Raw genomic sequence first — 23,368 nt, forward strand, 5'->3', positions numbered from 1 at the left:
TGGATGCCTTCCTCTGCAGTAGTCCACTTTCCTGAGGAGTTTACAAGATCTTCCTTGAATGGAAATCTTGCCCCCACACTTGAGAGAAGCTGTCTCCAGAGACTGCAAATTGTTGCCTCTTCCCCAATTCCTCTCTCAATTCCCCAGTTTCTAGCAAGGGATCCCAGCTGTTGGGCTTTCTTACCTTCCAGTTGCTGACTGTCAACATCCCAGCATCGGAGCAGCCAGGCAGCAATCCGCTCACCTGGCTGGCGGCTGTAATTTTTTTGCATATCTCCAAGTTCTGAGAAGGTCACAGACCGGGTAGTTTCCGATCCCTGTCTAAATTCTTTATTGAAGGACTGGCTTCTTGAGCAAACCTTTCCTCTTCTTCCTCTTCCCGTACTAATCAATGATATGGACCCATTGATCTCCTTGTCCACTGTTTCTTTTTCACTACTGGGGCAATTACCATAGTTGTTGTTGTTTGGGTCCCTGTCTCAAGCCTGGTGTCCTCAGATGCAGTTTGGGTCCCTGCATCAACCACAGTCCTCTGAGTACCGAACTGTGGCTCGATAGGCACAAGCCAGGCCCCAGTAGAGTGCGAGAAGCTGCTGGTTTTCACTGGGGTAGGCAAGGCACCCCTCTATCAGGTGGCACGTCAGTTTGCCAGGGTTGCTTGACTGTTCGGGTGTAAAGTCCCAGGTTATGGGAGACGATAACCATCCTAGGAATCTGCCCAACTCCTTCTATACACCCTGCCACCCAGGGACCGGCTGCTTGAGGGCACATTTCAGTATTGCCTCACCCAAAAGTTGTCTCCTCTTATACCAGGATGAGACCAGATTCCACAAAACCCATAATATACGACCAGTATTAATTAGTAGTATTGAACAGCTCACATAAGGGTGAACAAGGACCTTGGGAGCCTGCACAGTAAAACCATTTACATCAATGCCAGGTAGGGAAAGGGAGGTGTATTCCCTCATCTCCTTCACAAGATAGCTCCCCCAGCCCAGCAAGGCCACCAGTGCCAGGGTAAAACACACAGCCATTGTTTGTATTAGCATGTTCTCACGTTCCTTCATCCTCCCCACAAAATAGCTCCCCTGGCACAGCAAGGACATTAATTCCAGGGCAAAGCATATAGCCATTATTTGTATTACCATGTTCCCAAGCTCAGCAAAATAGAGATAAGCAAAGCAGCCAACAAACTCCCTGACGGGCACAGGAGCTTGCCACTTAAAAACTACTATAGCTATAGCACGCTTAATGCAAAACTGCTGTTGTCGTATCCTGTCCATGATGCCAAAAAGGATTGTGGTAGGTTGACCCTGGCTGGATGCCAGGTGCCCACCAAAGCCACTCTGTCCCGCCCCCTCCTCAGCTGGACAGAGGAGAGAAGATATAATGAAAGGCTCGTGGGTCGAGAGAAGGACAGTTTAATCAAGCAAAAGCAAAGGTCGCCTGCAAAAGCAAAGGAAAACAAAAGATTTTATTCTCTATTTCCCATCAGCAGGCGATGTCTGGCCACTTCCCAGGAAGCAGGGCTTCAGTACGCATAGTGGTTGCTCCGGAAGACAAACGTAAAATAACGAATGCCCCCCCCTTCCATCTCCCTTTACTGAGCTTTTATAGCTGAGCTGACCACATGGTATGGAATATCTCTTTGGTTAGTTTAGGTGAGCTGTCCTGGCTATGTCCCCTGCCAAGGTCTTGCCCAGTCCCAGCCTGCCGTTGAGGGGGGGCAAAAATGTTGGAGAGACAGCCTTGATCCTGTGCCAGCACTGCTCAGCAGGAGCCAAAACACTGGTGTGTTATCAACGCCTTTCTAGCTACTGATGCACAGCACTAGGAGGGCTGCTGTGGGGAGAATTAACTCCATCTCAGCCAGACCCAATACAGACACGAAGGTGATCAGGAGGCTGGAGCACCTCTCCTATGAGGATAGGCTGGGACAGTTGGAGTTGTTCAGCCTGGAGAAGGCTCTGGGAGACCTTACAGAGGCCTTCCAGTACTTCAAGGGGGCCTACAGGAAAGATGGGGAGGGACTCTTTATCAGAGAGTGTACTGATAGGATATGGGGTAACGGTTTTAAACTGAAAGAGGGTAGGTTTAGTTTAGATATTAGGAAAAAAATCTTTGCTATGAGATTGGTGAGACACTGGAACAGGTTGCCCAGAGGGGCTGTGGATGCCCCCTGCCTGGAAGTGTTCAAGGCCAGGCTGGATGGGGCTTTGAGCAACCTGGGCTAGTGGAAGGTATCCCTGCCCATGGCAGGGGGCTTGGAACGAGATGATCTTTAAGGTCCCTTCCAACTTAAACCATTCTATGATTCTGTGACTCCTTGACCAAACTAGTGGCAGTTTTCGTTCAGGCTCCGATGGAGGTAAAGGTCTAAGCCATAACCAGGCCAAGAACTTTTTTAGCTCCAATCTGTTCTCTGAACCCCCCCAAAGAAACAGTGACACAGTGAGTATCGATACATATGAGCTTAGAACACCGAACATGCAATTAACACATGAACAGCGAGCGGCTTTGCCAAGACTCATTTATCAAGGAACAAAGAAAATTGTGGGTACAAGGAGTCTCATGCATACTTTTTCCATCACATGTAATTTGACTACAAGACAGCCACTTTATTCATAGAATTATAGAATCATTTAGGTTGGAAAAGACCCTTAAGATCATCAAGTCCAACCATAAACCTAACACTGCCAACGCCACCACTAACCGTGTCCCCAGGCGCCACGTCTACACGTCTTTTAAGTACCTCCAGGGATGGTGACTCCACTCCTCCTCTGAGCAGCCTGCTCCAGTGCCCAACAACCCTTTGGGTGATGGAATTGTTCCCAATATCCCATCTAAACCTCCCAGGGTGCAACTTGAAGCTGTTTCCTCTCATCCTGCCACCAGGGAGAACAGCCCGACCCCCCCACCTCACCACAACCTCCTTTCAGACAGTTGTAGAGAGCGAGGGGGTCTCCCCTCGGTCTCCTTTTCTCCAGGCTAAACCACCCCAGTTCCCTCAGCCCATTCTCTTGTTCTCCAGACCCTTCACGAGCTTCATTGCTCTTCTCTGGATACGCTCCAGCACCTCAATGTCTTTCTTGTAGTGAGGGGCCCAAAACTGAACACAGTATTCAAGATGAGGCCTCACCAGTGCTGAGTACAGGGGGACAATCCCTTCCTTAGTCCTGCTGGCCCCACGATTTCTGATACAAGCCAGGATGCTGTTGGCCTTCTTGGCCACCTGGGCACATTGCCAGCTGTTGTTGAGGCAGCTGTTGACCAACACCCCCAGGTCCTTTTCTGCTGGGCAGCTTTCCAGCCACTCTTCCCCAAGCCTGTGGCATTGCGTGGGGTTGTTGTGACTCAAGTGCAGGACCCGGTACGACAGCCTGAGTGAGCTACCCTTGAGCTCTCCCTGCTGAGCAGCTGGCTGTGTGGCAGTGCTCTCCCCTTGAGCTGGGACGCCTCTCAAGGTTGCTCCTCGAGGCAGAGACCTCTTACCAGCTGCAGATCTTTGGTAAGTGACCGATGTTGCGCATAATCTTGTATTATAGTGCACTAAGGTTTCGTATTGGTAACTTTGATTTTGTCTTGGTAGTTCTGAATCATTGTTATATTCTTTTTGCAGTACGTAATAGAGTGAACCGTGCCATTGAACCTTGATAAGCTGCACTTTTACAACACCATATTTCAATAAACCCCACTTTTGCTGATACCTTTGGCGGTGATTCCTTAAGCGGTCTAAATTGCCTGCCCAAGACAAATTGGCGTGATGGTTGGGATTCTAAATCTTATCTGATGAGGGCCACCAAGACGGTCAGGGGACTGATGCTTGTAAAGCACAAGAAGAGGCTGAGTGAAGTGGGTTTGCTCAGTCTTAGAAGGCAAAAGGCAGACCTCAATGCCATCTTTGCTTAGTGGAAGGTGCAGAGAGGCGGCACGTGGAGCAGCGTGGATGTAGACAGAGGCAGAGAGCCTTTACACTTCTCCATGTGATTTGGAGCAAACTTTGCTGTCTCAGTGAGCTTCATCTCACCTGCCTCAAACCACCACAGCACCACTGGCCCACCTCTGCTGCCCTTCTGGATATTGGAGGTGCTTATGCTCGGGAAGAAGTCAAACAAGGCTGAGAGGAACCATGTTCATTTGCCTACGCTGGGGCGAAGCAGGACCTTGTGCCTCTCCTTTGCAGGAGCAAGGAATCCTAACCAGGAGGACATATCAGTAGATCAGCTCACCAGAGGTCCCCCCAAAACAGGCCTCTTTTTGCCTCAGGGAGGCATTTTGGTGCCCTCTCATTTCAGAAGGCAGAGCCTGAAGACACCTCAAGTCATACCACATACCAGATCTCCATGGTTTGGAGGAAGTTCCTGCCTGCTGGCTCCAGGGGCAAGGGTGTGTGGAGGAGAGCACTGCTAATGCAGGTCAACAGCTGGCTGAAGAAATGATGTTGGCAACGGGGTTTGGGGCTCTACAACCATGGGACCCGGTATGCAGATCAGCGTCTGCCTGGGAGAGACAGGATCCACCTCACCAAAGGGGCAGAGGAATCTTTGCTGATTGAATGGCTGACCTTGTAAGGGGGGCTTTAAACTAAGGATGAGAGGGAGGGAGTATCCAGCAGTGCTGTGAGGGAGTGACAGACAGGGTCACTGAGCAAAGGGCAGGGGGTGATGTGATGGGAAGGGATCACAAAATCAACAAAACAGACCGTAAGCAGGTCACTTCCAGCACTTGCGTGACAGCAAGGCAGTGCCAACATGGCACCACGATGGAAAAATCCCCAAACCCTCTCCAGGAACTCAGCGTGCTGGGGTACTTCTCTAAAGTGTCTGTACATTAACGCACGTAGTATGGGGAATAAACATGAGGAGTTAGAGCTCTGTGTGCAGCTGCAGGGCTACAATCTTGTTGGGATCATGGAGATGTGGTGGGATGGCTCCCAGGTCTGGAGGGACACAGGCTCTTATGGCGTGGGGGCTCAGGAGGGAAAGCGGCACCAGCACAATGGTATGTGGAGAAACAGAGCTTGGGCTTTATCCTCAGGAGGTTCCCCAGCACCTTGCTGGGTGAGGAGGGGCTGTGCTCTGCAGACCTCCCCTGCAGGGGTGGAGTGCCCACACGTCAGGAAAGTCATTTCAGGAGCTAGTGCCACTGGAGTGACTGCCTTTGGACCAGCCCCTCTGTCCATGAAGAACTCAAAAACCTCCACACCTTCACACTACTGGAATGGTTGGTGTTCCTGCTTCTTCTCATGGTGCCGCTGAAGATTTGATTCCCTGTAGGGAAGAGGGAAACCCCTTTGCCCACGAGTGTCATGGGTTAATCCTGTTAGACAGCTAAGCCCCACACATCTTGGGGGATGGAGGAGAGAATGGGAAGGCTACAAGTGAGACAACTCATAGAAGAAATACATCATGATTTTTATCATCATTGTTTAACTATAATAGGAATAGGAGATTGGATTAGTAATGTTTGAAACCTGCATTCGGCTGAAGAGAACCCAACAGTTAAAGAGTCATCCCACATTTCCTTTCCACCTTTTCGTTTGATTAATGAGTAATTTGTGGCATATTTTGGCTACTCAGTTATCCAGGACACGGTGGCCCAAATTCAGCAGAATATATTCTCTTTAGCACAGAAGCAATCCTAATGGAACTAGGACATTAGATGCTAGACATCTCAAAAGAAAAAGTGTAGAAGGTTCATTTTGTGCATAAAACTAAAAAGATGCCACAAAATGTTTCTTTATAATGGCTGTATCATTTGAAAATGTCAGAGTTGCTGCAAAGTTGAAGTCCTGGTTTATATTTGGAAGCCCAGGTTCCAAATCACTAGGATGGATATTAAGCTTGTTGTGATTATGGAAAGGATATGTTTGAAATTATGTCCACTTTAACTTTTCTTAATAAGAAAGGTCATAATTTTCTGAAGCCTAAACACATTTAAGCACAGCTCAAAATAGTTTACCAGCTGAATGAATCTTTACACTTAAGCGGAAGCAGCTACAGTGAAGAGAGAAATTACAAAATTCAGAATTTGTGACTCATGCATTTAGCAACTAACATTCTCAGAACAATGGCTTCAAGTGTGAGGTCTGGCAAATTTGCTTTGCAAAATCCTGCTGCTTACACAGCTACTTGTATTTTATGCAAAATTTGTGAAGAAGTTCACTTATTGGGAAAATGCCATTTACACCACCATTAAACATCATAATGTGACAAACTGCAGAGAAAATCCAAGACTCGGAATAGTTCGTCCATTTAGTTTGTGGCCTTGCGGTGAGAGTGCAGAAAATTTACAGATTTACAGTCTCATGCCACAAGTTTCAAAGAGGTATCTCCACACGGGCAAGCTTTTAAAATTTCAGGTGATCATAAGACAAACATGACTAAATTCCTCTGATGATAAAATAAACCTATGTGTCTTATTTTCATTTGAATTATCTTGACTACGGCTGTCTCCAAGAACTGTGGCTATGCAAAATTGGGGTTAAAGCAAAAAGGCTTTGGATTTCAAAGGTAGGTGTTAGTCAGGCTCCTGGCCTGCACAGGAACCCCTCCTTCCAGGCTGGAAGATGCAACGCTGATGACAGTAGGCTGATCCTGGTAAATTTTCATTTCATTTCTACTAAGTCCATTGTTATCCAGGGTATAATGCCCCTTTAAAGCATTTGGCTTTGCTCTGCCCTGCTTGGTGACAGACCCTTCAGAGCTCCAGCTAAATAGCATTAAATAGCATTTAAATCACTCTCTGTGTAGTTCTGATGGGGACACTAACTTGGCTCAGAGTAAAGCAGTCTGTTTGAACTGCTCTGCTTCGAGGCGGAATGTCAAGGTGTTCTTTTAGGTGAAACAGACAGTGTTCAGGGCCCACAGAGAAGTCAGTGAGCATACTTTTTAGTGTTTTCCTGCGAGCATCCTGACTTCATGTAGGCTAGAAAATTCAAATGGCTCCTAATCTTTCTGTTTGGTCTTAAACAAAACTGTAGCCTTTGGCTGAGGTGATGAATGAATTACCATGCCGTACCATTATTAAAAAACAAAAAACCCCAAACAACTTCATGTGCCATGTGGTATCTTGTGCCTCTGAGCTGCTGTGGCACATGTGGCTGCCACAGCAGAAGGGGGCTGTGAAGATCTGCAAGTGCTCTGTGGACAAAGGCAAGAAATTTCCCCTGGGGAAAGAAGGATAAATTGCTGATTCCCCTCGATTAACACACCAACGACCTAGAAATCATTCCTCAAATAATCTATTCCGTCACTTCCATTATGCAGTCTTTCCAGATGCCTGGGACCAGGGCACTTCAGGAGTGGTACAGAGGGGTACCACCTGGCCACCCAAAGTAAAGTGCCACGCAGAGTCCTGTGCAAGGGAATGCACTGCTCATTTTGGCTGGACTGATAAGACTGACTGTGTTGGCTGCAAAAGCTTACGCTCTGCCATTTTCCTTAGTCAAATCTTTTAAAAAGGAAGAGGCAAAAAAGAAGAAGAGAGCCAACAACCAACCAAACCAAACTTTGTGAAGCTGGAGATACACCTGACAGCATGGCTGTGCAGTACAGTGGGAAAATACTCAAGGAGGGGAGACAACCCTTTCTTCCCTATTCTGGGACACGGACAATAAACAACTCTTGACATCATCATCAGAAGATATTTTTACATGAACGTTAGTGGTTCAAGTCTATTATTAGCTATATTTGTCTTTATTTCACCAGTAATAGTAAATAAGAAAGCAAGGAATCAGGATTTCTTTGCCCTTCCTCTGTCTATATCACTAATCCTTATTTCTGGCTTCTTTCTTTCAAGTAATCAATACCAGGAATTTCAAGGCTAGAGCTTATATTTCTCATCTAACAACTTTTTTTCTCTTAACGATATTTTAAACAGATTTCAGCTATGCGGCAGCTAATGAAATCTAAGACCCCATCCAATAAACCACGCCCTCTCATTTGCAGCCTTTAGCTGCTGCCCTGGTAAGAAAGGTGATTAACATGCTAAAACAATTGATACTTAAATCAGTAAGTATAGCTCATAAGTATTCCTCCTTAGACCAGTTGAACACACACCAAGATCCCTACTACTACCTTGAGAGTAGCATTCCCCAAACAACACAAGCATGCACAGTTTATTTGCTGGAGAAGAGCATTTTCTATAGGTCAGCCTCCCTATTCTGATGTAAAGGTACTGACCTCAACTCTGCTGATACTCCGTTTTTTCCCAAAGTGTGATTTCCTGAGCAGAGGGGAAGCAGAGGATTCCTTATCTGTCTTTTGCAATGTCAGACAGGAAATTATAGATTCTATTGAAGATTTAAGATTTGCCATTCTCTTTCATTTATTTAGCTTCACTCTTCTAATCCTGAGATAGGAGGAAGAGTCATATCATCGCCTTCAATACACTCAGTGATTCATCTCTCCTGTTTTCAGAGTTATATTTGAAAGCCATTTTACACTGAAGAGTGCTCAGCATGCGGCTTTATGCTTAAATACTAGCTGACAGATTCAATGTAACAAAAAGAGCCTCCCTTTCAAGGAAGCTGACAGTAGCGTGGGGGGTGGGTTGCTTTTTTTTTTTTTTTTTGCATTAGAAGAGAACCCACCACTGACCCTTGTTTTCAGCAGAGTGATACACTACAGAATTGGCAGGCTTGAATAAGCTCAGAACACTGCCAGGCAAAAATCCCTTGCGAGGTAAAGGAAGCAAAGAAGTGGTTCCTTGAAGAAACAATGTCAGGGGAAGAGAAAGAAATTCCTGTAATGTGCATTTCCAGTGCACCCAGTGTTATGTGCAATAGCAGAACAACCTGACTTAATTGTACATTCTTTATTGCCTTAAATAAAAGAAAGACGGATGTAGAAAGTGAAAAATAAGCCAAATTACTGAAGACAAGGATGAAAATGTCATCAAGCATCCAGGAACCAAGAGGATGCAAAGTAACAACAGATATCAGAGGTAACGAGAACTTATCCTGTAGGCACACAGAAAGTGTGTGTAGGGAAGCAATGATGCTGAGCAGGCCAAAAGCCATGCATGTGACCACTCATTATATCTTTGTTTCTTTTAAAATGCCATCGTATTTATCTTCTCCATTGATTTTCACTGAAGGGGCTATTTGTGAACTGGTTGATAACACAGAATATATCAACACCAAAGACATAAGAATTCAGTTTATAATAGGGAAGGAAGATACCAGAGGGAGCCCTTACAAAAGTTAGGTGTTGCTAAGGTTGGTTGAAACTGCAAAGCTTCATCTTAGGATGCTTGGAGAACTGGGAAGCAGCTGTAAAGCCAGAAGTTATCTCAGAATAGTGAGTTTGGTGACATGCCAAGAGAACAGAAAAGGACCAATATAACTTTGGTGTTTAAAAATTGATCAGTTTGCCTAACTATGGTTTCTAGAGAGAATAACCTGAAGCAAAACCATAACCTGAAGTAAAAACATAACGAGAGCTGAGAGTGGAAAGCTCTCCTGAGCAGGGGGCTCTCCTGAGCACAGGAGGCTGTGCTTGGCCCATCTCCGTTCTTGACAACAACAAAAACATGTCCTGAAACATTAAGGTGCTTCATAGAATCAAATTAGCATTTCTCAAAGATGACTCAGGTTAAGTCACTCAAAAATCATATTAGAGCAGGGGGAATTCACAATATTATTCTTCGTACCAGTTCTTTGACTACATTCTGATTTCTAAGGTCCTCTGCTGAGACTGACATTGAAAACTAAGAGTCTGCACTGATGTTTTTACTTTAAAAGCCCTCCACCCTAGTTCTGCCCAGGACCTCCCATCTGCTCTCTGTCTAAGCTCACAGGACCTCAGTTTCTCCTTCTAGTTCCACTGGGTACCTCTGTAGCACTTGTACACTCTCCTGAATTTGGATGAATTTTTCCAAAGATTTCTGTTGAGGTTTCTATGTGGAGGCCCTAATGCCCTGCCAGAGCAAGTGATTTTCTGCCATGTCAATGCTGTACATGCCACTCTCTGAGCCTGTGCAATAAAATGTCCTTGTGCTCATTTCTGGCAAGCATTTGCTGGTACATTGACAGCAATGAATTCTTTCCAAAAAGCTATCTTCCTTGCCTGCCATTTCCGTATCTAGGTCATCAGCACAGTACCTGCAATAATATATTTTAACAGCAGTCTCCAAAAGAAAAGCGACTTTATTAGTGTTGGAGTTCAGTTTGGAGTTACTGAAATTTTTATTTGAGGTGTGCAATTTCATGATGTCTTAGGAGAAAAGGATTGGGTTTATATTTGTAGGTTTTGTTAGCATTAAGTTTTGTCAGGGTGCATTTCATACCAAAAAAAAGTTTAATTCACAATAACAAAGTTAAATTTTTTTTGTTGAGGGTTTGGTTTTGGGATGTGGGGTGGTTTTTTTAAATACGAAGAATGGAAAGATAAAATGAAAGATCAGCCCTCAAAATTAGAGATTAGCATTCATCTTCCTGGTTCTTCTGTTATTTCTACCTCCAAAAAAAGTATCAGATTAAGTTTTGAAGGAAAACTTAAGAATTTAAGATGCTTTAAGAAACTATACCATACAACAGTAACCACACATATGTTCCCTGGTTTGCTGCCAGTATTTTTATCAAGGGAATAGCAGTTTGCTTAAGACTTCACTTTTATTTTAAGATGAATTATCATCTGAGAATGCTAGCTGTAGATGAAGAGGTTATACTAAGTGGAAAGCAAATCTATGTTATGTCATCAAAAAAGTCCTTTTCTAATGTAATAGAGCTTATGGCCTTGCTTGGTGTGTTAATATTCTTCTGGATGAAAAAGGTGGATGTAAATTAGAACCCAATTGCATAATTATAATGCATAGCAGTTACAGTCAATTACTTTATAACACCAACTTGTATATTCTTTTTTTTTCTTTTCTTTTCTTTTCTTTTCTTTTGGAACTCCAAAGCCAGAGGCCTTAGAAGGCAGAACCAGGCTGCAAGGCAGAAGAGTCTGCTGCTACTTGCTGAAAAAAAGGGGAGTATCTAGGTTTTGGGCATGTTCTGCCAACATAATTAAAGCAGAACAAGATCCTTATTTAAGAGCATCATGCTGAATTACTCAGAACTCCTTAATTTTCTTTTTCTGGGATGGAAAGTAAGCAATTTTGTTCTTTAGCATCACCACATGCATGAAGTGACACGTGCAAGACCAGTCAAAATTATTCACCTCTTTACAGAGTGTAAGAAAAAAAAAAGAAAAAATACACACTTTCTTGTCAGAAGCAGCACAGTGATAATTAAGTCAGTGTCTCTGCCAGGCAGCTCTCAGATCCTGCCATGTTCCTACAATAGCTCAGGACCAGGATCTGCTCACCCAGGAGCTGGGTGAGGATTTAGCAACAGCAGGAGACACTGACTCCCAAGGAGTCCCAACTCCCTGCTTCTCAAAGCAGCCCTGGACCATTGCTTAAGAGCACCTCGTCACCTGCATCCTGCCTCCAAGAGCATCATGTTTCAGAGTCTATCTATTGTCATCAGTCTCTTCTCATTTATTTTGGAGTCTGTTCATATAAAGGCATAATGGCTACTTTCTGAGGTCTCTTGCCCTAACAAAAGCTGTAGAAAACTTTTAACTGGCTCTTTGTTGTAGCTGCTGGTGTATCTTGCCTGCAGCTGGCAAGACACTAGCTGAGGTAGTTCAATGTAGCAAGCCAGTCTCTAGAGAATACTGAGTCACCTGTGGTGTGAATACGGTGCACTGAAAAGACGTGTCAGAGAGAGCTACAAAAATATACAGAATGATTTTGAAGCCCAAGTGTGCCTGCCAAACTTGCGTAGTGACAATGTGCAGCATTAATGCAAACTGGCTTGCACTGGAAGCAAGCTGTGGATGTAGCTGGCTCTGTAAACTTGAACTTTGGCAGGTAACCAAATACACTGTTGGCATATTCAGATATAACCAGGATGGATCAGTAAGGGTGAAGCTAACTTTGTCTCAGAAAAGAAACTTGAAAAGAATCCTGTAACTATACTGTAAAAGGATGATTTGTCTCACAACAGCTCTGCTGAAGTTAAGACCAACTTCCTGGGCACCCTAACATCCTCTCTGGACATCATGTATGAAAGGAAAAATAAACAAACTTCTAAACCACTTAACATTTTTATGAGAAGGACATTATTCTGATTCATTAGCAGGAATCCTAACACATGCCCCAAGTTGTTATCAAGTTTTAAAGGCACAGCTAGAAGCATGACTCCTAATAGAAGGGAAAAACAGAGAGCAGGCAGGGAAAGCCTCCTGGACTTTAGTATTTGTCAATTAAGTTTAGTATACCACTGTGCTATTAAGGACAGAATTTAGCTCTTTTTAGTTTGCATAACTTTATAATGGATGCCTTCCTCATCATCTCACTGATGAACAGCTTCCTCAAATAGATTCTGCTGATATGATCGGTAACAGCTTATTCTTCAATATTTCATAAGCACGTGTCAGCAGTTTACTTAATTACTAGATATAAGACTGACTTTGAACACTAAATAACTCCTGATAATTCACAGAAATACATACCATTTTGGTTTTGGTGAGCTTACCTGGTTTCTCACCCTTATGGTCCACATTACTGTGCTGAATAACGAAGGCAAAATGGATTAAGAAAACAACGGCAAAAAGAAGTTTTATTTTCAGCAAGCATTCAGCCTCCAGTCATAACATGTAAAAACATTTGCAGGTGAGAAAGTGAGGGGGCTTTTTAGTTGTTTAAGAGACAGGATGCCATCTCCCTAGAGTGAGCTTATCCCACTACAACTTTCAGCGGGAGCAGGCAGAGACGGCCAAGGCTGCCTGCCTGGTTTCCCCCAGGTGCAGCAGCCCTGGCTGCAGGGCTGCCCCACTCCCCAGGCAGCCGGTATGGCCTGCCAAGCTGCTGCAGCGTCCAGCTGCCCAGCTCCTCGTCTGAGCTGCCTGTCCGACAATCAGGGTGCCTGTACCCCCGTGTGCCCTGGGCAGCCCCAACTCGCAGCTGCATGGGAGGTGCAGCTTCCCAGACCTCTGCGTAATTCACAGGTTCGTTTCCAGCTGCCAATGAGTTAGTTACACAGCACAACATCTCAAAAGGCCACTTCCTCACATCTTCTTTCCCAAGAAAGTGGGCTTACCACTGGAAAGGGGCTGGAAAGGGGTGTTCAGCACAGTTCCTTAAAAAGCAAACTGAAGTCATGCGATGGTCTCCAGCTGGCACCCAGGTTGCTTTCCCTTGCTGCTTGATCGCCAACCTTCCTCAAGGAAGGAGCAGTAGCAGTTGTTAGCAATGTGTAACAAGGGACTAATGCCATCTGGTTTGCAAGTACTATGCTTCGGGTCTTGTCTGTCTTAGTGTACCCTAATTACTGCTTAAGAACTTCTTAAGCAAAACTGTTCTTGACACCAGAGATTTTCTGCTTTGGATGCTGGAAAAAACACATCACCTATTCCTTTTAGGAGGTAACAGCTTCACAGGGCCAATGGTTTTTTGTGTATACACACACAGAGGTAAGTATCTATCTACCACACATATGTATGTATACATATACCTACCTTCATGTATGTATGCATAAGTATGCATGTATCGCCAGACTTCATTGGAAAATGCACTGTAACCTGGGAAGCCCAGACACTTGTTCTGGGTAGCAGTGAAGGTGAAGCTTGCCCCCAAATCAACAACTGGGCAAACTGTTTATGTGACTGAATATGTCATGGGGTCACTCCTAAAAGAAAAAAAAAAAAAAAAAGAAAATGCACTGGACAGCATGCCTTGAGCCAGAGGTATACATGACTGAGCCTTCAAGAAATGTTACTGGCATCACACAACTGTAAAGGTTGCTAGTAGCTCCCGGCTGCCAGGATGCAGAGTGAGGAGTGCCAGGCACATTCACAGCTTCTAACTGGCCCATCATCTCGACTGTTATCTCTAAGCTGAGGGGAGCAGGGAATACTCTACCCTGATGGAAGGAGATCTCAGAATGGAAGCAGGTTTTTTTGGTGGTAGAGTTGCCTTGTGAAAACAAGGTCACTGACTCCTCGCTTGTCATGGGGGTATGGACACAGCACTGAGGAAAGTATCTGACCAAGGCATGTACAGTTAAAAGTAGTCAGTAAAATTTAACGGGTGTCACTATATAGATCCTACTGTCACATACCTTTATTTTTCTTTGTCAAGAAAACCCCAAGGACTCTCACTTCAAGGTCAGATATGCATTTAGCTCCTTAGAGAATTCTCTTCCTTGGCAGTTTGTTATGTATTGCAACATTCATTTCCACACAACATTACTGCTATAAACCCTAGGTTTTACTCATTTGTTTTCTACTGCCTGGGGATTTGAAAACTTGCCAAATTAATGCACTGGCATCCAGGCTGCAAACAGTATCTTTACTCCATTTGCTAGAGCTCATTCTTCTCTGGTTTGGAGCTTCGCATAATCTTATACTTCAGACCTACTTACTTCTAATGTTTTATATTTTTGCCCATATGCACAAAGCCAGAGCTGCTGTTCTATCAGCTCATTCAATTCTAAATGCCTTGTTCAGGATTTATTCTTGTTCTCGGTATAGATCACTTTGTGTGTCACATTTCAACCAGGGACAAAGCCAGATTTAATGTCGTGGCTGTCTCTTTATCCTCATCTTAATCTTAAAAAATTAGGAGGTTTCCCCTTTCCCTTCTCATTATTTTATTTTTAAACAGACTGATTAAAAAGGTCTCTCACATCATATTATACTGAAAACTGTGCTATATCGTAACTTAATATTGCAGGCATATCAGAAGTTTTGATGGGGTGCAATGAAGACACAATAACTTGTCAGACTTTTCGAGCAACACAGATCATTTCAGAGCAAAATAGAGCTTTCCTGATTTGAATTTTTCCCACATACCTAACACAAATGGTTCTGAAATTCAGTGCAGTTAATCTTAAGAGCAGCCTTAAAAAAAAAAAAAAAAATAAAAAGAAACGGCACTTTCGGCTCTTGACTGTGTAGATGTCCTGGTTTCAACTGGGATGGAGTTGGCTGTCTTCCTAGTGGCTGGTACAGTGCTGTGTTTTGAGTTCGGTGTGTGAAGAATGTTGATGGCGCTGGTGTTTTCAGTTGTTGCTCAGTGGTGTTTGGACTGTAGTCGGGGATTTTTCGGCTTCTCATGCCTGGCCAGGGCACCTGACCCAAGCTGGCCAACAGTGTATTCCATACCATGTGATGTCCCATCTAGTTTAGGAACTGGGAAGGGGGGGGCAAGGATTTGCCGCTCGGGGACTGGCTGGGTGTTGGTAGGCGGGTGGTGAGCAATTGCCCTGCGCATCATTTGTACATTTCAATCCTTTCATTACTACTGCTGTCATTTTATTAGTGTTATCGTTATCATTATTAGTTTCTTCTTTTCTGTTCTATTAAACTGTTCTTATCTCAACCCAGGAGTTTTACTTCTTTTCCCGATTTTCTCCCCCATCCCACTGGATGGGGGGGAGTGAGTGAGCAGCTGTGTGGTGCTTAGTTGCTGGCTGGGGTTAAACCACGACAGTAGATTACCCACATGCCAATTTACTAATACTTGGTTCAGCTCACTTCTTCTTGAACTGGGGCAGCATTCATGATATTGCTCATTAAAAAGAAAGAGAAATAATGCAAATTTAAAGATTGAATGCCCTGTGCTTATTTTACCCTAACAGCTACTTTTATAATGCACACAGTCATCATAGAATGATAGAATGGTTTGGGCTGGAAGGGACCTTAAAGATCATCTAGTTTCACCTGCCCTGCCATGGGCAGGGACATCTTCCACTAGACCAGGTTGCCTAAAGCCCCATCCAACCTGGACTTGAACACTTCCAGGAATGGGGCATCCACAACTTCTTTGAGCAATCTGTTCCAGTATCTCATCACCCTCACAGCAAAGAATTTTTTCCTAGTATCTAATCTAAATCTACCCTCTTTCATTTTAAAACCATTATGCCTCATTCTGTTGCTACACTCCCTGTTAAAGAGTCCCTCCCCAACTTTCCTGTAGGCCCCCTTTATGTACTGGAAGGCTGCTGTAAGATCTCCCCAGAGCCTTCTCTTCTCCAGGCTGAACAACCCCAACTCTGTCAGCCTGTCCTCTTATGGGAGGTGCTCCATTCCCTGGACCATCGTCATGGTCCTCCTCTGGACCCACTCAAGCAGGTCCATGTCTTTCTTTTGTTGGGGGCCCCAGACCTGAACACAGTACTCCAGGTGGGGTCTCAGGAGAGCAGAGTAGAAGGGGAGAATCACCTCGCTAGGCTGCGGGCCACACTTGATGCAGCCCAGGATACGGTTGGCTTTCTGGACTGTAAGCACATGTTGCTGGCTCATATTCAGTTTTTCATTCACTAATACACCCAAGTCCTTCTCCTTAGGGCTGCTCTCAATCCAGTCATCACCCAGCCTGTATTTGTGCTTGGGATTGCCCTGACCCATGTGCAGGACCTTGCACTTGGCCTTGATGAACTTCATACAGGCCCACCTCTCAAGCCTGTCAAGGTCCCTCTGGAAGGCATCCCTTCCCTCCAGCGTGTCGACTGCACCACACAGCTTGGTGTCCTCAGCAAACTTGCTGAGGGTGCACTTGATCCCACTGTCCATGTCACCAAAAAAGATGTTAAACAACACTGGTCCCAAAACGAACCCCTGAGGAATGCCACTCATCACTGCTCTCCACTTGGACATCCAGCTGTTGACTGCAACTCTTTGAGTGCAACTGACGTGCGGAAAACAGACTCCACAATCGGTGAGATTGTAAAGGAGGTATGTTCATTCAGCGCTGGGCAGCACGGGGGGTAGTCCCACCAAAGTCGTGCGCGCCCGACTTGGCAGTTTGCTTTAAATTTATACAGTCAAGTGTTACATATACATGGGGTTTCACAATACGCCTATACATAGGCATTACCTATCCCCGTTTCATATTAAGATTAGCTCCAGGAAGTCATTTCCATAGTCTCCTCTCAACTGCACTTGCGCAGTGCCTCCTTATGGTGGTTGTATGGTGGTCGTGAAGATGAAGGCTGTATGTCTTCTTCACAGTGAACTTTCTGTCCCTGCACAGACTCAGTTGTCCCTTGGCATTTATCCAAACCACAAGGCAGGTCTTGGCTGGTTCTTGGGGTCGACTGCTGCTTCTTATCAGGGACTATCTCCTGTCCCAGCCAGACTCAACAATGCAAACGTTAAACATCACTTCTCATCCCCTTGGGCCATGTCTACCTCTATTGAAACATCTTTAACTTCCCTATAAGCTAGATAATTATTAAACAATTCCTATCTACATTCATATATCTACTATATCTACTAAGGTTCCTTTGGATCCCCGTCTCAATCCCCCCTTTTCTAGAAAATAGTAAATTCTTTTACTATATCCAACTCTAGTATTTTTAATGCATTGTTTCTTTATCTAGCATTCTCTCAAAATATTTGTTGGACTTGAGTTTTCGTCGCAACTGATTCTTTTTCCATTCACTGTAAGAGTCTCCTGTACTCTTACAGAACCAAAAGCCACATTGAACCACTATTCAAAGGACCACAGACAAGAGAATGATGATTATTACAGGGACAAACAATTGTTTCAACCATGCCAAATTTGGCAACCATGAGGTTATTTTTTCCCATATCTCAGTGAGTCCCCATGAAGTGTCATCTTGTGACATTAAGTGTAAAAGTTGGGGTTTTTTCCAAATTGGAGAGAGATCTGTTTCTATTTGTCTCTTTTGGTTAACATAGATGCAGCAGCGTTCATTAATTACAGTGCACAGGCCCCCTTGCTGAGCGAAGAGCATCTAGACCTAGTCGAATCTGGAGCACCATTTTTCCTAGGGAAGTGGTTTCTTCCTGGAGGGTCTTTATAGCATCAATTGTGGCATTATTAATAATTTCCATAGTGGCAGAAAGATTTACCAGAGCTTTCTCTAACTCACTAGCTCCCAATGATGGAATGAGCCATCGTACAAAACTATGAAAGCTAGTTGGTCTTTCCACTGGGGGATTGCTGGTGCGTTTTTGTCTTATTACTGGTTTCATATAAGTCCGTAAAAAGTTTTGGGAATCATGGTCAGTTAAATTTTTAACGATAATGGTATTAGGAGCTATGGTTCCTATGGCACATTGGCCAGTCCAACCTAGAGGCAGTACTTTTTATCCTGTCTGTCCACAAATCCAATACCAACCTAATCCTACTGGAGTGGGCCATCCCCTGGGTCTAGTAGAATTATGCCCCCAGGTTCTTGCAACCCGGGTTTGATTGGAGTTCCACATGTTTGCACCACCATACTTAATATATTCAGTACAATTGAGGTAACTTCCAACAAACAACTTGACTGATCCACATTTAGGGCCCGTGTTATTACCTCCAGAATTCTTAGTTGTATTTTTCAGGTGGCACCTTTGAACACACGGAACCCTTTGGGTTTCATTCCACAATTTGCTGAAATCTGTTTGCCATTGAAGGTTCTCAGGGGGTATTTCAGCGTACTTTGTGAGGGACATGTTATTAAAAGCTGCTGCTATCACAGAGGTGTTAGAAAAGACTGTAGCAATTACAGGGTAGCCCCATCTGAGACCCTTAGGAAAATGTGAACATATCCAGCAATCAGTGTGATTTACTATTTTTGCAATACTCTCATGGAGTTGAACAAGCATGTTCCCATCCCACGTTATGCTCCTTGTCCCCATGGTTGCCCATATTACCGCGTAAAAACTAAGTGTCCATCGGGTTTTGTGGTGACTTTCCATGGAGTTTTGGGTGTCTTTTTCACTCTGGTGTGATGAATCCAAGCGTTCTGTTCCTTGATTCTGATTACAGTAAAGGAGGTGAGTAGTACTTGGAATGGTCCTTCCCACTGTGGTTCCAGGTTTTTTTCTGTAAGAGACTTTACATATACATAATCCCCAGGTTGTATATTATGTACAGGTCCATCTAAACCTCTCCCTCGAGTCCCAGCCACATGCTTCCTGATTTTATTGAGTTGTTTACTTAATGCTATCATGTAAGAGGTCACAATTTCGTACCCAGCTTGTATAGACACCCCTTTCTGTATTTCATAGGGTCTTCCATATAACATTTCAAAGGGGCTCAGTCCTTCCCTTGCCCTTGGTCTTGTTCATATACGCAAAAGGGCTAAAGGGAGAGACTGAGGCCATGTTAGATTTGCTTCTTGTCCCAATTTTATAATTTGTTGCTTGATTAAGTGGTTCATTTTTTCCACTTGACCACTCGACTGGGGATGATGTGGAGTATGAAGTTGCCAATCTATACCTAAATGGCGGCTAATCTGTTGTACTATTCTTGAGACAAAATGTGATCCTCTGTCAGAGGACATGGTTGCTGGAACCCTGAAACGTGGTATTATTTCTTGCACTAATATTTTAGTTACCTCCCGGGCTTTAGCCGTTCTTGTTGGGAGTGTTTCTGGCCAACCTGAAAAGGTATCAGTTAATACTAGTAAATATCGATACCCCCCTTTTCTTGGAAGTTTTGTGAAGTCAATTTGCCATTGCTGTCCAGGCCCATTGCCTTTTCCAATCTGACCCATTTCTAGTTTGGGGGTATTCTTAGGATTAGTCTGAAGGCAAAGATCGCATTGTTGAGTCACTTGTCTCACCGTGGTATATAAATTTCTAGCCACAATTTCTCTTATTAAATGTTTATACAGAGCCTCTGTCCGCCAATGTCTTTTCCTATGCTCCTCCCGTATCAAATGCCACAGTAAGCAAGAGGGAATGATTAGTTTTCCCTGTGGGGTATGAGCCCACCCTTCTTCATTATGTGACTCTTCTAAATCTGTAATAAGTTTCTGATCTTCCCTGGTATATTCTGGCTTACCCTTTAGGGAGATTTGTCTATCAGGAATTAAAGCCCCTTCTATTTTTACCTTTTTTCTGGCCACTTGTTTTGCCTCTCTGTCCGCCAGTTCATTTCCTTTTTCCAAATCTGAGCTCACTTTCTGGTGTGCCTTAATATGCATAATCGCTACTTTCTTAGGGAGCTGGACAGCTTCCAGTAACTTTAGAATTTCTTCTGCATGTTTGATATTTTTCCCCTGGGAATTCAATAGTCCTCTCTCCTTCCAAATTGCTCCATGTGCGTGTACAACTCCAAAGGCATATTTTGAGTCTGTATAAATGTTCACAACTTTGCCCTGGGCCAATTCCAGGGCGCGGGTTAGAGCAATTATTTCTGCCTTCTGTGCGGAGGTGTTCATGGGCAAAGCCCCTGATTCTATTACCTCTTGGCTGGTGGTGATGGTGTATCCTGCATGTCGATTACCATTTAGGATGTAACTGCTTCCGTCTGTGAACCAGGTTTCTCCGTTTTCCATGGGGCTGTCTTTCAGGTCTGGGCGACTTGCATATGTTGCTTCGATGGTCTCCAAACAGTCATGATGTACCGGTTCTCCTGTGTTCCCGCTGAGAAAAGAAGCTGGGTTGGCAGTGTTAGTGACTACAATCTCCACATCATCCTGCTCTACCAATATAGCTTGATATCTCAGGAATCTTTGTGGAGAGAGCCAATGTCCACCCTTTGCTTCCAGTACTGTTGATACTGTATGAGACACCAAAACAGTCATTTTCTGGCCCAGAGTAAACTTTCGGGTTTCCTGTGTGTTCAGTATCACAGCTGCAACTGCCCACAGGCATCCAGGCCAACCTTTTGCAGTCGTGTCTAACTGCTTAGAGAGGTAGGCAACTGCCCATCTATATGGGCCCAGGTTTTGTGCTAATATTCCCAGGGCAATGCCCTGCTTCTCATGTGAGTAAAGAAGAAACGGTTTGCTTACATCTGGGAGTCCGAAGGCTGGTGCCAACATCAAAGCCTTTTTCAGTAGCTCAGAGGCTCATTCGGTCTCCTTGTTCCACTCAAGGTGTTTCTGTTCAGTGGCTGTCAGCTCATACAGTGGTTTAACAAGCAATCCATAATTATAGATCCACAATCGGCACCACCCTGCCATCCCCAGAAAAGTTCGTAACTTTTTCACTGTCTGAGGTCTCTGAGTTTGGCATATTGTCTCTTTACGGGCTCGTCCCAAAGTTCTTTGTCCTGCACTAATTTCATAGCCCAAATAATTCACTTTGCGTTGTATTACCTGTGCTGCCTTCTTGGATACCTGGTACCCTTGAAGTCCCAGGAAATTCAACAGACTCACCATCCATGTTATACAATCTTTCTCTGTCTTGGTGGTGATCAGGATATCATCCACATACTGTAACAGACGGGGTTTCCCAGGATTTTAAATCTTTCGCAAGCCGATTGCCCAAAATGGTAGGACTATTCTTAAATCCTTGTGGCAACACCGTCCAAGTGAGCTGGGTCTTTTGACCACTCTTGGGGTTTTCCCATTCAAATGCAAATAATTTTTGGCTGGCTTCATGGAGAGGGAGGCAAAAGAAAGCATCCTTCAAATCTAAAACAGTAAACCAAGTCAATTCAGGTGTTAATACAGTCAACAGGTTATATGGGTTCGTCACTACCGGGTAAAGATCTTCAGTTATCTTATTCACCGCCCGTAAGTCTTGGACCACCTGATATGACCCATCGGGCTTCCAAACAGGTAATATAGGGGTATTGAATTCAGACTCACACTCTTTTAGTATTCCCAACTGCAAAAATTTTTCTATCACAGGCCAGATTCTTTCTCTATCTTCCTTCTTTAGGGAATATTGTTTAATTCTTACCAGCTTTCAGCCTTCCTTGATCCTAACTTCAATGGGGGGGGCACTTTTCACTCCTCCAGGTGCATCGGTAGCCCATACTCCCGGGTACACTTGGTTTAAGATGTCCTTATTAATGTTTCCTTCTAGGGGGAGACTGGTTAAGGTTAGGCTCAGTATTTGAATATATTGTTGATCTTTTACCTCCAGAGTAATTTCTCCCTTTTCGAATACAATTTTTGCTTCCAATTGTTCTAACAAGTCCCTTCCCAAAAGTGCCTTTGGGGGGTTGGGCATATATAAAAATTTATGAATGCCCCGCTGTTTTCCTAATTTATATTCTAAAGGTTTACAAAAATATGCCTTTTCACTTTGGCCAGTTGCTCCTTTCACCATGACATAATCATCTCCCAGGGGCATCAAAGCTTGGTTCAGAACCGAGTATGTTGCCCCCGTATCCACCAAAAATTCTGCCTCTTGTTGTGTTTTCCCTAGCTTAATTATAACCAGTGGATCCACTAGAGTAGATTCCCCAGGTTCCTGTCAATCTCCCTTCACATGGGCTACCGTTCTTCCTGTTTGAGCCCTCTGATCCTCCTTCTTGTTCTTTGGGCATTCCTTTTTCCAATGACCAAATTTCTTACACAAAGCACATTGATCCTTGCCCAGGCGGGGCAAGTCTCGTCTAGGCCCTCTTCCTCTTTCTTCCTGGATAACAGCCATTAATTTCCTTTGCCCCTGCCTATATCCTTCTTCTCTGTTACCAAATACTCTCCATGCTTCATCCAATAATATTTCTAAATTCCTACCCTCTGTAGGGCGTGATTTCTGAAGTTTGCGCCTTATATCCCCTGTAGATTGACCCAAAAACAGGGAGACCAATTGTTGTACTCCTGCCTCTGACCCAGCGTCCAGCGGTGTACTGCGGCGCATTACATCCCTCAACTGATCCAGGAATTCAGATGGAGACTCGGAAGGACTCTGTTTGACTGCATATAAAGCTGACCAATTTATAGTTTTGGGGATTGCCCTCTCCATTCCTTTTGTAATCCAATCCTGATACCCCTGCAATCTTTCCATATGTGCAGATCTATTAACATCCCACTTTGGGTCTTGGAGAGGGAAATATTCTTTAACGTCCCCTCCTGTGATCTTATAATGATCTTCAGCTAGGTTCCCTGCTGTTTTTAAAATCAGCTGTTTCTCTGTCTCAGTCATATATTCCAATAATAGCTGTATGTCCTTCTAATCAGGGTTATGCTGTTTTACAATAAATTGGAAATGCTTAGTTACACTTACCGGATCACTCCTATATTCTTTTGCAAACTTTTTCCATTCCCCTAGGTCAGCAGTAGAAAAGGGTACTTTGATTAACATCGTCCCACCATCCGGCCTCACTGCCTCTCAGAGAGGTGCTTGTAAAGCTGTTGAGGTAGTTTTCTTCCTAGTACGGGAAGATACAGGGCTGTCCGGGGGGGTTGGAGTTCTATCCAAGTCTGCGTCCTATTCCTGTGGTCAAGGGGGAGGCTTAAACAAATCAGTTAGATCTTGTTCTGGTACCTGATGGATTTTATTTGCCTTTGTACATCTTTGTCCAATACTACATGCTGAACAACACCGCCTCAGTTTACCTCTACGCTCCTTGTTGTTTTCTCGCTCAACTGCGAGCACCATGGGGTCCTGTGGGGGTACTATTCCACAGTCCCTTTGCCACTCCGGATGGTTTCGGAGGGTGAAAAACATGT

General features: G+C 44.2%; 1 protein-coding gene across 1 annotated transcript; it reads right to left on the reverse strand.

Annotated features, from left to right (window-relative positions):
• Positions 1 to 12,729: 12,729 nt before the first annotated feature.
• LOC142027137 (uncharacterized) lies at positions 12,730 to 20,782 on the reverse strand. The gene is made up of 4 exons (XM_075020823.1): positions 19,798 to 20,782; positions 18,323 to 18,844; positions 17,723 to 17,986; positions 12,730 to 13,013 (listed from the first exon to the last, which is right to left on the reverse strand). Exons 1-4 carry the CDS (start codon positions 20,780 to 20,782, stop codon positions 12,730 to 12,732), a joined length of 2,055 nt encoding a protein of 684 aa, XP_074876924.1.
• Between the last annotated feature and the right edge of the window lie 2,586 nt (positions 20,783 to 23,368).

The sequence above is a fragment of the Buteo buteo genome, chromosome Z (assembly GCF_964188355.1).
Source record: "Buteo buteo chromosome Z, bButBut1.hap1.1, whole genome shotgun sequence".
Classification (NCBI taxonomy): domain Eukaryota; kingdom Metazoa; phylum Chordata; class Aves; order Accipitriformes; family Accipitridae; genus Buteo; species Buteo buteo.

What these genes read in the sequence shown, in the direction of transcription:
- LOC142027137 (XM_075020823.1), bottom strand. Translation starts at nt 20,782, where the DNA reads ATGTTGGCACCAGCCTTCGGACTCCCAGATGTAAGCAAACCGTTTCTT. An exon ending in TACAACTAAGAATTCTGGAG is followed by an intron (nt 17,987 to 18,322) that starts GTAATAACACGG and finishes ATATGAAACCAG; the next exon opens with TAATAAGACAAAAACGCACC. An exon ending in AGCAAGGGGGCCTGTGCACT is followed by an intron (nt 13,014 to 17,722) that starts GTAATTAATGAA and finishes ACTCATTGGCAG; the next exon opens with CTGGAAACGAACCTGTGAAT.